The sequence below is a fragment of the Eretmochelys imbricata genome, chromosome 23 (assembly GCF_965152235.1).
Source record: "Eretmochelys imbricata isolate rEreImb1 chromosome 23, rEreImb1.hap1, whole genome shotgun sequence".
NCBI classification, from domain to species: Eukaryota; Metazoa; Chordata; order Testudines; family Cheloniidae; genus Eretmochelys; species Eretmochelys imbricata.
The window spans coordinates 16,268,046-16,282,625 of record NC_135594.1 but is presented as its reverse complement, the minus strand read 5'-3'; the positions used below and the strand labels follow the sequence as shown (position 1 = coordinate 16,282,625).

The 14,580-nt window shown below is 64.7% G+C and overlaps 1 protein-coding gene across 1 annotated transcript; it reads left to right on the top strand.

Moving 5' to 3' along the window:
* The first annotated feature begins 10,841 nt into the window (after positions 1-10,841).
* ABT1 (activator of basal transcription 1) lies at positions 10,842-13,798 on the top strand. The gene is made up of 4 exons (XM_077840642.1): positions 10,842-10,929; positions 11,555-11,900; positions 12,292-12,467; positions 13,075-13,798. The coding sequence occupies exons 2-4, from the start codon at positions 11,570-11,572 to the stop codon at positions 13,465-13,467; spliced, it is 900 nt and encodes a 299-aa protein (XP_077696768.1). The 5' UTR covers positions 10,842-10,929; positions 11,555-11,569; the 3' UTR covers positions 13,468-13,798.
* The last annotated feature ends 782 nt before the right edge of the window (positions 13,799-14,580 follow it).

Below are 14,580 nucleotides of genomic sequence, written 5' to 3'. Positions count from 1 at the left end.
TTTCACAACTCACCTGCAGTTGCTCCCCCTGGACGCAGGCTTCCTGGACTCCTGGGTTCTCTCCCCAGCCCCCAGCTGCATTGCCAGCTGGCTCCGGTCAGTGGCACCCCCGGGGGAGGCAGGTCGGGGTCCCCTGGCTGGGACCGGCTGAGCCCCGGCCGTTCCTGTCTCCCAGCTGCGCTGGGAACAGCTGGGAGCTGCCAGGCAAGGGGGGGGTGTCGAGAGGGCTGGGGGGGGGGCAGGGCTACGGGCAGCGCATTCGTCCCTCCGCTGGCTGGCACCTTCCCTCCATCCCCAGCACCAGCCGCTGCCAGCACCGCCCTGCCCTGCCCATCCCTCTGCCCTGCTCTGCCTGGCTCTGCCCATCCCCATCCTTCTGCCCTGCCCTGCCCTGCCCTGCGCCCCCCTGCCCAGCTCTGCCCTGCCCATCCCCCTGCCTCCCCCTGCCCTGCCCTGCCCTGCCCGGCTCTGCCCCCACAGCCCAGCTCTGCCCTGCCTGGCTCTGCACCCCCCTTCCTGGCTCTGCCCTACCCTGCCCATCCCGCTCCCTTGCCCATCCCCCTGCCCTGCCCTGCCCATCCCAATCCCCATCCCTCTCCTCCCCCTTTCCCCTTCTCTCTCTCTCTCCCTCCCCTTCTTTCCCATTTTACACCTCTCTCATCCCTCCTCTCTACCCCTCTTTTGCCAGGCCTCGGGGTGGGACCGACAGGAGATCTGGGGTTGAACAGACCTGACCTAGCTTGAGACGCTGGACCCAGACCGCAGGGACCCCTGAGCCCCCCCAGGCTCCTACCCTAGGGCCGGATGGGAGCCGACGCCCCCTAGAGGGGCCAGGCCCCGGGCCCCATTCCCCGCCCCCCTGAGCCAGCCAGTCTCCCCAGCCCAATGGGCCCATCCCCCGGGACCCTCGATTTATATGGGGTTGGGGGTGGGGATTGAATCCTGGGGGGCATTTGTCCTGCTAAGAACTGAGCCGAGCATGTACCACCTCATTTGACATGAAAATGGGGTCTAGTTGTTAGGGGGGGGGGGTGGGCTGGGAGCCAGGACTCCTGGGTTCTCTCCTTAACACTGAAGATAAAACATCCCAGGATCCTCCTGGCATTGCAGATCTTTGCTCTGACAGGCAAGGAGAGGAGCTGGGATCCCCCAGCTCTGTGCGGTCCTGCCCCACCTCCCGGAGTCCCCCAGCTCTGGGGGTGCGTGTGGGGGGGTGTTTGCAGGGCAGCCGAGGAAGGAGGCGGGGGCTGGCTCTGATCCGGTCTGTGCTGCTCGGCGCCCCTGGCCCTGGGGGCTGTTCTGGGCTGGGAGGGGGAGTCTGGGAGGCTCCTTTCATAGAAGGAAAGAAAGAGAGAAACCCACTTTGCTAGAGGACTATGAACTCGCTCCATTTCCAAGCCACTGGTCTGGGGCAGGGGTGGGGGGGCTACCGGGCTGGGTGTGGGTCTGATCGGGGGCGGGATATTGGACTGGCTGGGCCCGTGGGCCTGATGTGTGGGGATGACTCCTGCCCCCCACCCCACCCCACCCCCCTGCACACATCACTTCACAAACACCAGCTGTTGGGGACGGACACTCAGAGAGAGAGAGAAAGCAATTGCATTAATTCACCACTTAAAGCAGGGAGAGCCACGGCTCATCCGCCCGGGGGCCGCTGCCAGCCCCAGCCCCTAATCCGGGGAATCCATCAAACCGTCCTCCTGCACCCGCCCCCCAGCCTCTATCCATCCCCGTCCACCGCCCTCTGTCTATCCCTCCCCGTCCACTACCTCTGTCTATCCCCATCCACCGCCTCTGTCTATCCCTCCCGTCCACCCTATCCCTCTATCCATCCCCATCCACCGCCTCTATCCATCCCCCTCCACCGCCTCTGTCTATCCCCATCCACCGCCTCTGTCTATCCCCGTCCTCCACCTCTGTCTATCCCTCCCCGTCCACCCTATCCCTCTATCCATCCCCATCCACCGCCTCTATCCATCCCCCTCCACCGCCTCTGTCTATCCCTGTCCACCGCCTCTGCCTATCCCTCCCCATCCACCGCCTCTGCCTATCCCTCCCCATCCACCACCTCTATCCATCCCCATCCACCGCCTCTGTCTATCCTCCCCATCCACCACCTCTGCCTATCCCTCCCCATCCACCACCTCTATCCCTCCCCATCCACCACCTCTGCCTATCCCTCCCCATCCACCACCTCTATCCCTCCCCATCCACCGCCTCTGTCTATCCCTCCCCGTCCACCCTATCCCTCTATCCATCCCCATCCACCGCCTCTATCCATCCCCCTCCACCGCCTCTGTCTATCCCCGTCCTCCACCTCTGTCTATCCCTCCCCGTCCACCCTATCCCTCTATCCATCCCCATCCACCGCCTCTATCCATCCCCCTCCACCGCCTCTGTCTATCCCTGTCCACCGCCTCTGCCTATCCCTCCCCATCCACCACCTCTATCCCTCCCCATCCACCACCTCTGCCTATCCCTCCCCATCCACCACCTCTATCCCTCCCCATCCACCGCCTCTGTCTATCCCTCCCCGTCCACTACCTCTGTCTATCCCCATCCACCGCCTCTGTCTATCCCTCCCCGTCCACCCTATCCCTCTATCCATCCCCCTCCACCGCCTCTGTCTATCCCTCCCTGTCCACTACCTCTGTCTATCCCCATCCACCGCCTCTGTCTATCCTCGTCCTCCACCTCTGTCTATCCCTCCCCGTCCACCCTATCCCTCTATCCATCCCCATCCACCGCCTCTATCCATCCCCCTCCACCGCCTCTATCCATCCCCCTCCACCGCCTCTGTCTAACCCTGTCCACCGCCTCTGCCTATCCCTCCCCATCCACCACCTCTATCCATCCCCATCCACCGCCTCTGTCTATCCCTCCCCATCCACCACCTCTATCCATCCCCATCCACCGCCTCTGCCTATCCCTCCCCATCCACCACCTCTATCCATCCCCATCCACCGCCTCTGTCTATCCCTCCCCATCCACCACCTCTGCCTATCCCTCCCCATCCACCACCTCTGCCTATCCCTCCCCATCCACCACCTCTGTCTATCCCTCCCCATCCACCACCTCTGTCTATCCCCATCCACTGCCTCTGTCTATCCCTCCCCGTCCACTACCTCTGTCTATCCCCATCCACCACCTCTGTCTATCCCCGTCCTCCACCTCTGTCTATCCCTCCCCGTCCACCACCTCTGTCTATCCCCATCCACCGCCTCTGTCTATCCCTCCCCGTCCACCCTATCCCTCTATCCATCCCCCTCCACCGCCTCTGTCTATCCCCATCCACCGCCTCTGTCTATCCCCGTCCTCCACCTCTGTCTATCCCTCCCCGTCCACTCTATCCCTCTATCCATCCCCCTCCACCGCCTCTGTCTATCCCCATCCACCGCCTCTGTCTATCCCTGTCCACCGCCTCTGCCTATCCCTCCCCATCCACCACCTCTATCCATCCCCATCCACCGCCTCTGTCTATCCCTCCCCATCCACCACCTCTGCCTATCCCTCCCCATCCACCACCTCTATCTATCCCCATCCACCGCCTCTGTCTATCCCTCCCCGTCCACTACCTCTGTCTATCCCCATCCACCGCCTCTGTCTATCCCCGTCCTCCACCTCTGTCTATCCCTCCCCGTCCACCCTATCCCTCTATCCATCCCCCTCCACCGCCTCTATCCATCCCCCTCCACCGCCTCTGCCTATCCCTCCCCATCCACCACCTCTATCCATCCCCATCCACCGCCTCTGTCTATCCCTCCCCATCCACCACCTCTGTCTATCCCTCCCCATCCACCACCTCTATCTATCCCCATCCACTGCCTCTGTCTATCCCCGTCCTCCACCTCTGTCTATCCCTCCCCATCCACCCTATCCCTCTATCCATCCCCATCCACCGCCTCTATCCATCCCCCTCCACCGCCTCTGTCTATCCCTGTCCACCACCTCTGCCTATCCCTCCCCGTCCACCGCCTCTGTCTATCCCCATCCACCGCCTCTGTCTATCCCTCCCCATCCACCACCTCTATCTATCCCCATCCACTGCCTCTGTCTATCCCTCCCCATCCACCACCTCTGTCTATCCCTCCCCATCCACCACCTCTATCTATCCCCATCCACTGCCTCTGTCTATCCCCGTCCTCCACCTCTGTCTATCCCTCCCCGTCCACCACCTCTGTCTATCCCTCCCCATCCACCCTATCCCTCTATCCATCCCCATCCACCACCTCTATCTATCCCCATCCACTGCCTCTGTCTATCCCCGTCCTCCACCTCTATCTATTCCTCCCCGTCCACCCTATCCCTCTATCCATCCCCATCCACCGCCTCTATCCATCCCCGTCCACCGCCTCTATCCATCCCCGTCCACCGCCTCTGTCTATCCCCCCCCATCCACCACCTCTATCTATCCCCATCCACCGCCTCTATCCCTACCCGTCCACCACCTCTGTCTATCCCCATCCACTGCCTCTGTCTATCGCTCCCCGTCCACCACCTCTGTCTATCCCCATCCACCGCCGCTGTCTATCTCCGTCCCCTACCTCTGTCTGTCCCTCCCCGTCCACCACCTCTATCTATCCCTCCCCATGCACCCCCAGCATCTAATCTAATCTATCTCCCCACAACTCCCCTTTGTCAACTGATGAACATAAGAGCAGCCAGACTGGGTCAGCCCAAAGGTCCATCCAGCCCAGTGTCCTGTCCTGCGACAGTGGCCAGTGCCAGGTGCCCCAGAGGGAATGAGCAGAGCAGGGAATCACCAGTTGATCCATCCCCTGCGCCCATTCCCAGCTCCCGGCAAACAGGCCAGGGACACCATCCCTGCCCAGCCTGGCTAGTAGCCATTGGTGGACCTGTCCTCCAGGAATTTAGCTGGTGCTTTTTTGAACCCTGTGCTAGAGAGAGACGTGTGTAGGGGAACAGATAGATCTGACTCCATCGGAGCTACGGCTGAGTGACCCCAGCGAGGGCCTGGCCCCCGTTATTTTACCCAACACTCCAGTTTTCCTGCTGCTAACTCCACCCCGTGCATCCTTGTAGCCCCCGCCCCTCCCCCCAACACCTCTCCCCTCCAGCTCGCAATTAAATCATCCCTCTTAATTACAATAAGAGGCCGAGCATGGCGGAGGGACCCAGCTTCGGGCACAGGCCGGCCTCTGGCAGGGATTTGGCTGTATTAGCAGGGGAAGGAGACAGCTGCCCGGCTGTGCCACCCGAGGGGGTCCGGATTAGGGGAGAGAGACAGGAATTAGGAGCAAGAATAGAATGGAAATGATCCCCCCCCCATCCTAATCACGGGCCTAATTCCAACAGCCATTAGTCCTTATTAAACAGGATCGGCTGCTAAACCCCCGAGACATTTATATCTGCCCTCCGGATCGCTGTTCTGCTGGCTGTCCCGCGTCATACGCACCACCCCGGGATCCATCTCCCTATCCAGCCCCACACAGCCCTGCCTGTCTGTCTGTCTATCCCCATCCACCCCCTCTATCTATCTGTCTATCTATCTATCCCCATCCACCCCCTTTATCTATCTATCTATCTATCCCATACACAACCATCTGTCTTTCTCTCTCTCTCCATACACCCTCCTCTCGCTCTCTGTTACCAGGCTGCATGGGCCCCTGGGTCCAGTCCGGGGCCCGGGGGAGGGGAACTGGGCTTGCCGGGCCCCTGGGTCTGATCCGGGGCCGCAGGCAGGGGGTGGATGATGCTCCGTGGGCCCATCGGGCCATAGGAGTGGACGGACCACGGAGGCCCGGCCCCACTCCCCCAGCCCATCATCCCTTGCCTAGGGGAAGGCTGCTGGTGGTTCAGCACCCCAAGTCATTCCCGGCCTCGGGGGACCCCCGGCTGGTTCAGTCTCATCCTTCACTTTGCTATCTCACCCCTGGCCCCCCATTGATGGCTTTTAGGCCAGCCCAGCCCAGCCCAATCCTCTCTGCAGATCCACTGGCTGGTAGGACCCTCTCCCTCTGCGCCAGGCCGGAGCAGCCGTGCGCCCCCACCCAGATAATCTCCTCCATCTCCCGCCAGGATGGCCCAGGGGATTATGGCCCCGTGCAGGCTGAAGGAGAAATCCCACTCAGCGTAATCCCGTTGCTCTTCCCCAGCCCGAGCTAGCCGCCCTCCTTCCCAGCCTTGCTGCCCTCGCTCCCTGGCAGAGCAACAGGGAAACTAAGGGCAGGCAGGGAGGCAATGAACCCGAGAATCATGACTCCCAGCCCGCCCCCTGGCCCTGCTCCAACCACTAGTTCCCACTCCCCTCCCAGAGCCAGGGAGAGAACCCAGGAGTCCTGGCTCCCAGCCCCCCCCCACTCCAACCACTACACCTCACTCCCCTCCCAGAGCCGGTGATAGAACCCAGGAATCTTGGCTCCTTGCCTGATATATTGAGCTAGGATATGCCCCCCCCCCCCGCCCGCGTTCATGTAGCCACGGCCCTGGCCGGTCCCTTCCCTGGGCAGGATGGGTGATGCCAGCGGTGCCAGGGCACCATCTACTGGTGAAAGCTGCAAACTGCTGCTCTGTGCTCCCTCTGGAGATGGGTGGTGAGTGCCATTCATCTGGGACCCCCAGCGCTGGCCCACCTTCTCCAACTGGGTCCCGCGAGCTTGGGACCCCCCCCCCCAGCCCGTCCGGGGGACCTCCTCCCAGCCAGCCCCAAACCTCTCGCCTCTCTTGGACTAGTTCGGTGCTGCTCTCCCAGCCTGGGTCAGCCGGGAGACGGGAAATCTGCCACTTCCCCAGGAAGTTTGTTCCCACCCCCAGGCCCGGGTCACGCACCGAGATTATTAGCGTTAGGCCCAAGGCTGACCGCGAAGAGCTACAAGGGGATCGCCTCAAACCAGCCACACGACGGTGGGTGAAATTCAAGGTTCAGAAGAGCAACGTCAAAATAATTCGAGGGGGTCAAAATTAGTCGCTGCCGCCACTCGCGAACATGATCCTGGCCTCCCTGTGGACCGAGTCTTGGAGAAGGTCAGCCCTACGCGCTGCCAGAACCGGCTCCGGAACCAGCAGGAAAGGGATTGGAAATACGACAGAAAATATGCCATTGTATGAATCCGTGAGCCGGCCGCATCTTGGGACTGTGTCCGGTTCTGGTTGCGCCGTCTCAGAGAGGGCCCAGCAGAAGCGGAAAAGGCTCAGAGAAGGGCAGCAAAGGTGGCGGAGGGGCTGGCTTCCAAACAAGGAGAGACTAAAACGATCAGGGCTGTTTAGCTTTGAAAAGCAATCAGTCGGGGGAAAAGGAGAGAGGTGTACAGGAGTGTGGAAAAAGCGAATAGAGAATTCTTCACACAATGCACAATTAACCAGTGGAACTCACTGCCAGAAGGATAACAGGGTTCAAAAAGGAACTGGAGAAGTTCCTGGAGGATAAATCCATCCATGCCTGTCAGCCAAGATGCTCAAAGAAGCCACCCCATGCCCTGGATGACCTTAAATCTGACAGCCAGAAGCCAGGTGTGGAAGACGAGGGGGGATTGCTCCAGGAGTGCCCTGTTCTGTACGCTCCCCTTGAAGCTCTGGCACAAGCCGCTGTCGGGGACAGGAAACTGGGCTAGATGGATCATGATGTGACTCACCACGGCCGCTCTTAGGTTCTTAAGGCCTTGTTTGCAACTGGAAATTGTCTGGATTTGTCTCCCAGGCACTGGATCCTGTTCTGACTTTCTCCTCTAGATTAAAGACCAGTTGGCACCTCAGATTTCCCCCCTCCCCGCGAAGATGCTTACATGCCGCTATCCACCCACCTTGCGATCTCCCAAACGAAACAGCCCGCGCTCCTTCAATCTCCCCCACTCAGGCGTCTTCTCCAGCCCTGGGGCCATTTCTGTGACTCTTCTCTGCATCCTCTCCAGGTCCTTTGGAAAAGGGGGGAGAGATTCCTGGCGTCTGGCCATGGGGTGGATGGGGCAGATGTCGACTGGCCAGCCATCCGCCACATGGCTGTACAGGGTCTTGGACCGCGGGAGAAAGAGGGTCTTGGACCACCGGTGTTGATTTTCAACACATCTTGGAGCCCAGACATCTGGGGAAGGCCCAGAAGACAGCTAATGTTTGGCCAGTGTTTAAAAGGGGTGAATGGGACGACCCAGGTAATGACAGGCCGGTTCTCTGGACACTGGGCAAGATAATGGAATGGCCGGCGTGGGGCTTGGTTAATAAAGAATGAAAGGAGGGTGATGTAATTAATGCCAATTAACATGGAAAGACTGGTAGAGGGACTGTCTCCGGCTGTGTCTGGGCAGCGCCTGGCACGACGGGGCCCTGATCCGAGCTGGGGCAGCGACTGTCTCCGGCTGTGTCTGGGCAGCGCCCAGCACGACGGGGCCCTGATCTCAGCTGGGGCAGTGACTGTCTCCGACTGTGTCTGGGCAGCGCCCGGCACGACGGGGCCCTGATCTCAGCTGGGGCAGTGACTGTCTCCGGCTGTGTCTGGGCAGCGCCCGGCACGACGGGGCCCTGATCTCAGCTGGGGCAGTGACTGTCTCCGGCTGTGTCTGGGCAGCGCCCGGCATGACGGGGCCCTGATCTCAGCTGGGGCAGCGACTGGCTCTGGCTCTGTCTGGGCAGCGCCCGGCACGATGGGGCCCTGATCTCAGCTGGGGCAGCGCCTGGCTCTGGCTCTGTCTGGGCAGCGCCCGGCACGACGGGGCCCTGATCTCAGCTGGGGCAGCGCCTGGCTCTGGCTCTGTCTGGGCAGCGCCCGGCACGACGGGGCCCTGATCTCAGCTGGGGCAGCGCCTGGCTCTGGCTCTGTCTGGGCAGCGCCCGGCACGACGGGGCCCTGATCTCAGCTGGGGCAGCGCCTGGCTCTGGCTCTGTCTGGGCAGCGCCCGGCACGACGGGGCCCTGATCTCAGCTGGGGCAGTGACTGTCTCCGGCTGTGTCTGGGCAGCACCCGGCATGACGGGGCCCTGATCTCAGCTGGGGCAGCGACTGGCTCTGGCTCTGTCTGGGCAGCGCCCGGCACGATGGGGCCCTGATCTCAGCTGGGGCAGCGCCTGGCTCTGGCTCTGTCTGGGCAGCGCCCGGCACGACGGGGCCCTGATCTCAGCTGGGGCAGCGCCTGGCTCTGGCTCTGTCTGGGCAGCGCCCGGCACGACGGGGCCCTGATCTCAGCTGGGGCAGTGACTGTCTCCGGCTGTGTCTGGGCAGCGCCCGGCACGACGGGGCCCTGATCTCAGCTGGGGCAGCGCCTGGCTCTGGCTCTGTCTGGGCAGCGCCCCGCACGACGGGGCCCTGATCCGAGCTGGGGCAGCGACTGTCTCCGGCTGTGTCTGGGCAGCGCCCAGCACGACGGGGCCCTGATCTCAGCTGGGGCAGTGACTGTCTCCGGCTGTGTCTGGGCAGCGCCCGGCACGACGGGGCCCTGATCTCAGTTGGGGCAGTGACTGTCTCCGACTGTGTCTGGGCAGCGCCCGGCACGACGGGGCCCTGATCTCAGCTGGGGCAGTGACTGTCTCCGGCTGTGTCTGGGCAGCGCCCGGCACGACGGGGCCCTGATCTCAGCTGGGGCAGTGACTGTCTCCGGCTGTGTCTGGGCAGCGCCCGGCATGACGGGGCCCTGATCTCAGCTGGGGCAGCGACTGGCTCTGGCTCTGTCTGGGCAGCGCCCGGCACGATGGGGCCCTGATCTCAGCTGGGGCAGCGCCTGGCTCTGGCTCTGTCTGGGCAGCGCCCGGCACGACGGGGCCCTGATCTCAGCTGGGGCAGCGCCTGGCTCTGGCTGTGTCTGGGCAGCGCCCGGCACGACGGGGCCCTGATCTCAGCTGGGGCAGTGACTGTCTCCGGCTGTGTCTGGGCAGCGCCCGGCACGACGGGGCCCTGATCTCAGCTGGGGCAGCGCCTGGCTCTGGCTCTGTCTGGGCAGCGCCCGGCACGACGGGGCCCTGATCTCAGCTGGGGCAGCGCCTGGCTCTGGCTCTGTCTGGGCAGCGCCCGGCACGACGGGGCCCTGATCTCAGCTGGGGCAGCGCCTGGCTCTGGCTCTGTCTGGGCAGCACCGATCTCAGCCGGGGCAGGGACTGTGTCCCCCAGATCAGGTCAGCAGGGAGTTGGGGGGCTCCTGCTGTCACCTCCTCAGTTCCTGCCACACACATTCAGTCTCGCCTCTTCTCCAGCCGCTGCGCCCCCCGAGGGCTGACCTGCCCTCCCGTCCCCGATTCATCCCCCTCCCTGCGACTCGCCGCACCCCCATTTCCATTCCCCACTAGTCCAGCTTCCCCGGCCAGCCGCTGGATCAGGGCCTGCACCTAAGAACCCTCGAAGATCTGGTGCCCCCCCCGTGGCCAAGTCCCTCACACTCTGTGTCCTCCCACCGCCCTAGGAGGCAGGGCGAGGCTGTGACGCTTCCCCCCTCTCCCTCGCCTTGGGCAGATGGGGAAACTGAGGCAGGGAGTGGCCAGTGGTCAGGGCGCACTGCGTTCACAGTACCCCGGCCCCGACCCCCTCCGGTATTCCTTCAACCCCCCACTTCCTTCCCTTCCACCACGCCCCTCGCAGTCCTGGCTCCGCCCCCACTTCCTCCTGGACTTTCTGACCCCGCCCCGGCTTCCCCCTGGACGTTCTGACCCCGCCCCGGTTCCGTCTTTGCTTCCTCCTGGACGTTCTGACCCCGCCCCGGCTCCGCCCCCGCTTCCCCCTGGACGTTCTGACCCCGCCCCGGTTCCGTCTTTGCTTCCTCCTGGACGTTCTGACCGCGCCCCGGCTCCGCCCCCGCTTCCCCCTGGACGTTCTGACCCCGCCCCGGCTCCGCCCCCGCTTCCCCCTGGACGTTCTGACCCCGCCCCGGCTCCGCCCTGTCTCCTCCCCCATTTCCTCCTGACCGTTCTGACCACGCCCCCTCTGCTTTTGGTTTCCGGGTCGGTCGTCCCGCGCGCGGCCCGCAGGCCGTAAAGTGAGGCCAGCGGGGAGCGAGTGAGTGAGATGGGGCGGCTCGGGGGGCAGAGCTGGGGTCACGTAGTGGGGGTTGGGGGGGGAACAGAAGCCGGCGGTGGGGGGAGGGGAAATACAGGCGCACGTGGGTCTGGGGGGCACGGGGGGGAGGGAGAGGTAGGTTGGGGGGATGTTGGGGGAAGGGCGGTAGCGGGTGGGGGTCACATGGGAGATGGAGAGGCTGGGGGGAGGGAGCGATGTGTAGGGCGGAGGGGGACGTCTGGGGGGGGTTTAGATCAGGCGAGGGGGGACCTGTGGGATCTGGAGGGGGGGCCAGGGGGATGCGGGAGAAGGTGGGTGAGGAGAAAGGGGGAGTGGATGGGGGCAGAGCTGGGGGTGCTGGGCTGTGTGGGGCGGGGGGAGGACAGCAGAGTCCAGGGGGACTGGGAGGGTCTGTAGGCTGGGCCATGGGGGCGGGGACATGTAGGGGGGGAAATATGGGGGGAATGTAGGGGTGGAGGAGTAGGGAGATTTGGGGGTTGGTGGGGAAATGTGGGGGGTGGGACATATGGGGGGGCTGTGGAGCTGGGCAACGGGGAGTGACTGGGGGGGGCGGCACGGAGGTCGGGGTGGCCTGAGGCTGGATCTAACCACTCCCTGTTGGCAGGGGGCAGCGCCCGGGATGCTGGAGGAGCTGCAGGAGATGCCAGGGGCCCGGCAGGGGGCAGAGGAGGAAGGAAGCCCCCCAGGGGCCCGGCAGGGGGCAGAGGAGGAAGGAAGCCCCCCAGGGGCCCGGCAGGGGGCAGAGGAGGAAGGAAGCCCCCCAGGGGCCCGGCAGGGGGCGGGTGAGGAGGGGAGCCCCCCACCTAGCGCCCCCGACCCCCCACAGGGGAAGAAGATCGTGCCAGGCATCGTGTACTTAGGGCACATCCCGCCCCGCTTCCGGCCCCGGCACGTCCGAAACCTGCTCAGCGTCCATGGGGAAGTTGGGCGCATCTTCCTGCAGCCCGAGGGTGAGTCCACGGAGTGTGTGGAGGAGAAGTGGGGGGCTGAGCGGGGCAGGGGGGCTGGCGGAGGCTGTGACGGAGGGGGGTGGGGGGGATGTCGGTTACACAGAAATGCCCCGACCCTTTGTAGTCACTAAACCTCCCTTGGTGGTTTTCACCCAATATTGGGTGCGAACCCAGGCGTCCTGGCAAAAGCCCCTCTTCAGCGGGAATCGCTGGCTCCGGTTGCCCGTCGGACTCCCCTTCACTTCCTGGCTGAAAATATATCGCGGCGTTATGTGTGGCTGTTCCCCAGCCGCCCCGCCCCAGAGGTGGCTGCATCGCAGCGCCGGGCAGGCCTGGGGCTGGAAGGGGCTTGAGGGGGGTCTGGCGGGGGCTGATCTCTCCGTCCCCCCAGAGCGGTTCGTCCGGCAGAGGAAGAAGAAAGCTGGCGCCAAGGCCAAGAACTACACGGAGGGCTGGGTGGAGTTCAGGGACAAGCGCGTGGCGAAGCTCGTGGCCGCCAGTCTGCACAACACGCCCATGGGCACCCGCCGGCGCAGCCGCTTCCACTACGACCTGTGGAACATCAAGGTACCGGCTCTGGGAGGGGAGTGGGGGCTGGTGGTTAGAGCTGGGGGGGGTGGGGGGAGAGCCAGGACTCCTGGGTTCTCTCCCCGGCTCTGGGTGGGGAGCGGGGTCTAGTGGTTGGAGCAGGGGGGGCTGGGAGCCAGGACTCCTGGGTTCTCTCCCCGGCTCTGGGTGGGGAGCGGGGTCTAGTGGTTGGAGCAGGGGGGGCTGGGAGCCAGGACTCCTGGGTTCTCTCCCCAGCTCTGGGAGGAGAGTGGGGTCTAGTGGTTGGAGCAGGGGGGGCTGGGAGCCAGGACTCCTGGGTTCTCTCCCCGGCTCTGGGAGGGGAGTGGGGTCTACTGGTTGGAGCAGGGGGGGCTGGGAGCCAGGACTCCTGGGTTCTCTCCCCGGCTCTGGGTGGGGAGCGGGGTCTACTGGTTGGAGCAGGGGGGGCTGGGAGCCAGGACTCCTGGGTTCTCTCCCCGGCTCTGGGTGGGGAGCGGGGTTTAGTGGTTGGAGCAGGGGGGGCTGGGAGCCAGGACTCCTGGGTTCTCTCCCCGGCTCTGGGTGGGGAGCGGGGTCCAGCCGGTCAGAGGCAGTGAGGCGTCCGTCTGTCCGTCCGTCCCCGCAGTACCTGCACCGGTTCAAGTGGCCGCACCTGAGCGAGCGGCTGGCCTACGAGCGGCAGGTCCGGCAGCAGCGTCTGCGGGCCGAGATCTCCCAGGCCAAGCGCGAGACCAGCTTCTACCTGCGCAGCGTGGAGACCAGCCAGCGCTTCGCCCGCCGGGCCGCCCACGCCCCCGCCCCCGCCGGCGGGGAGAAGAGCTGGGGCTTCGTCCAGCGCCCCACGGAGGAGGAGATCCAGAGGCGCAAGGCGGGCGCGGGCGGGTGCCGGCTCCGTGGGCAGCTGGCCAAGGCCCGGGAGATCCAGCTGAAATCCCAGACCAGCCGCTCCTTGCTGGCCAAAATCTTCAACGCCACGGACGCTGCCTCGGAGGAGGCACCGGGGGGGCCGGATCTGTAGTGAGAACCCCAGGCGCCGGGGGGCGCCGTGCTACGGGGAGTGGGGCAGGGGGCTGGGCCGGGGGTGCTCTCCCCTGGCAGTCAGGGCCGGGCACTAGGGGGTGCTGTGCTGTGGAGAATGGGGCAGGGGAGCTTCTGGGTTCTCTCGCGGCTCTGGTGGGGGAGTGGAGTCCAGTGGGGTTGAGTGGGAGTTGCTGGGAGCCAGGACTCCTGGGTCCTATGCCTGGCTCTGGGAGGGGAGTGGGGGCTAGTGGTTAGAGCAGGGGGGGCCTGGGAGTTCCCATCCAGCATGGCACAGACGCCCCAGCCTGTGCCAAGTTGGGGTTTTGGGGGAGCTGGCCGGGGCTCCGGCTTCCTGGCCTGGGGATACCAGTGGGGGGTGGGGTCATGTTGACAAGGGGGGTGGGGGTGCACTGGGGTGAATCCGAACCCAAGCGGGCAGCGGGACTCAACGGGGCGGTGTGTGATCAGGGGAGAACAGATTAATTTAAACTTTGGGGTGCTGCAGGTCGGGTGCCCCATCTGATCACCCCCCAGCCCGCTTCCTCCTGCCCCTCAGCTCTGGGGCGACAGGAGTTTGCCCCCCAGTAGCGGCTCGTTCCCCCCCAGCAGGGCTCTGAAGACCAAGTTGTTGCCTCGATGGACCCCCAGCGTCTCGACTCAGCACCGTCCCTGCCGCGGCCACGCTCAGCCGCTGCTTTCCCGCGGAGCCGCTCGGACCGTCAGGCTGGCCTTGCTCCCGGCACCTCGTCTGTCCTGAAGACGAGACCGTGACTTGCTACAAAGGGGCTTTTCGTTTGCCCGCGGGGCCGGCCTGGTCGCCCGCTGCCCCGGCCCCCTCGGGCCCCGGCCCCCTCGGGCCCCGGCCCCCTCGGGCCCCGGCCCCGTGCGTTTGATACCAGCTGTGACCCGAGGGCTCCCCGGTCCCTCTGGCTGAGCGCGATTAAAAAACCCGAGTGACTGAAAACGAGGGCGGCGACCGTTGAGTTTATTCCAGCCGGGCCAAGTGCTCGGCCTCCAGTCGCCGCTGCGGACGGGCCAGCGGCCTCCAGCGGGCGGCTTTCCGGCGGGCTCGCGTCTCGGCCCTGCTCTGCGTCACGTCCTGACCGACGAG

Excerpts from the sequence above, each read along its gene's own strand:
- ABT1 (XM_077840642.1), top strand. The coding sequence starts at position 11,570 with ATGCTGGAGGAGCTGCAGGAGATGCCAGGGGCCCGGCAGGGGGCAGAG. Across the intron at positions 11,901-12,291 it reads CATCTTCCTGCAGCCCGAGG|AGCGGTTCGTCCGGCAGAGG; the intron begins GTGAGTCCACGG and ends CCGTCCCCCCAG. Across the intron at positions 12,468-13,074 it reads ACGACCTGTGGAACATCAAG|TACCTGCACCGGTTCAAGTG; the intron begins GTACCGGCTCTG and ends CCGTCCCCGCAG.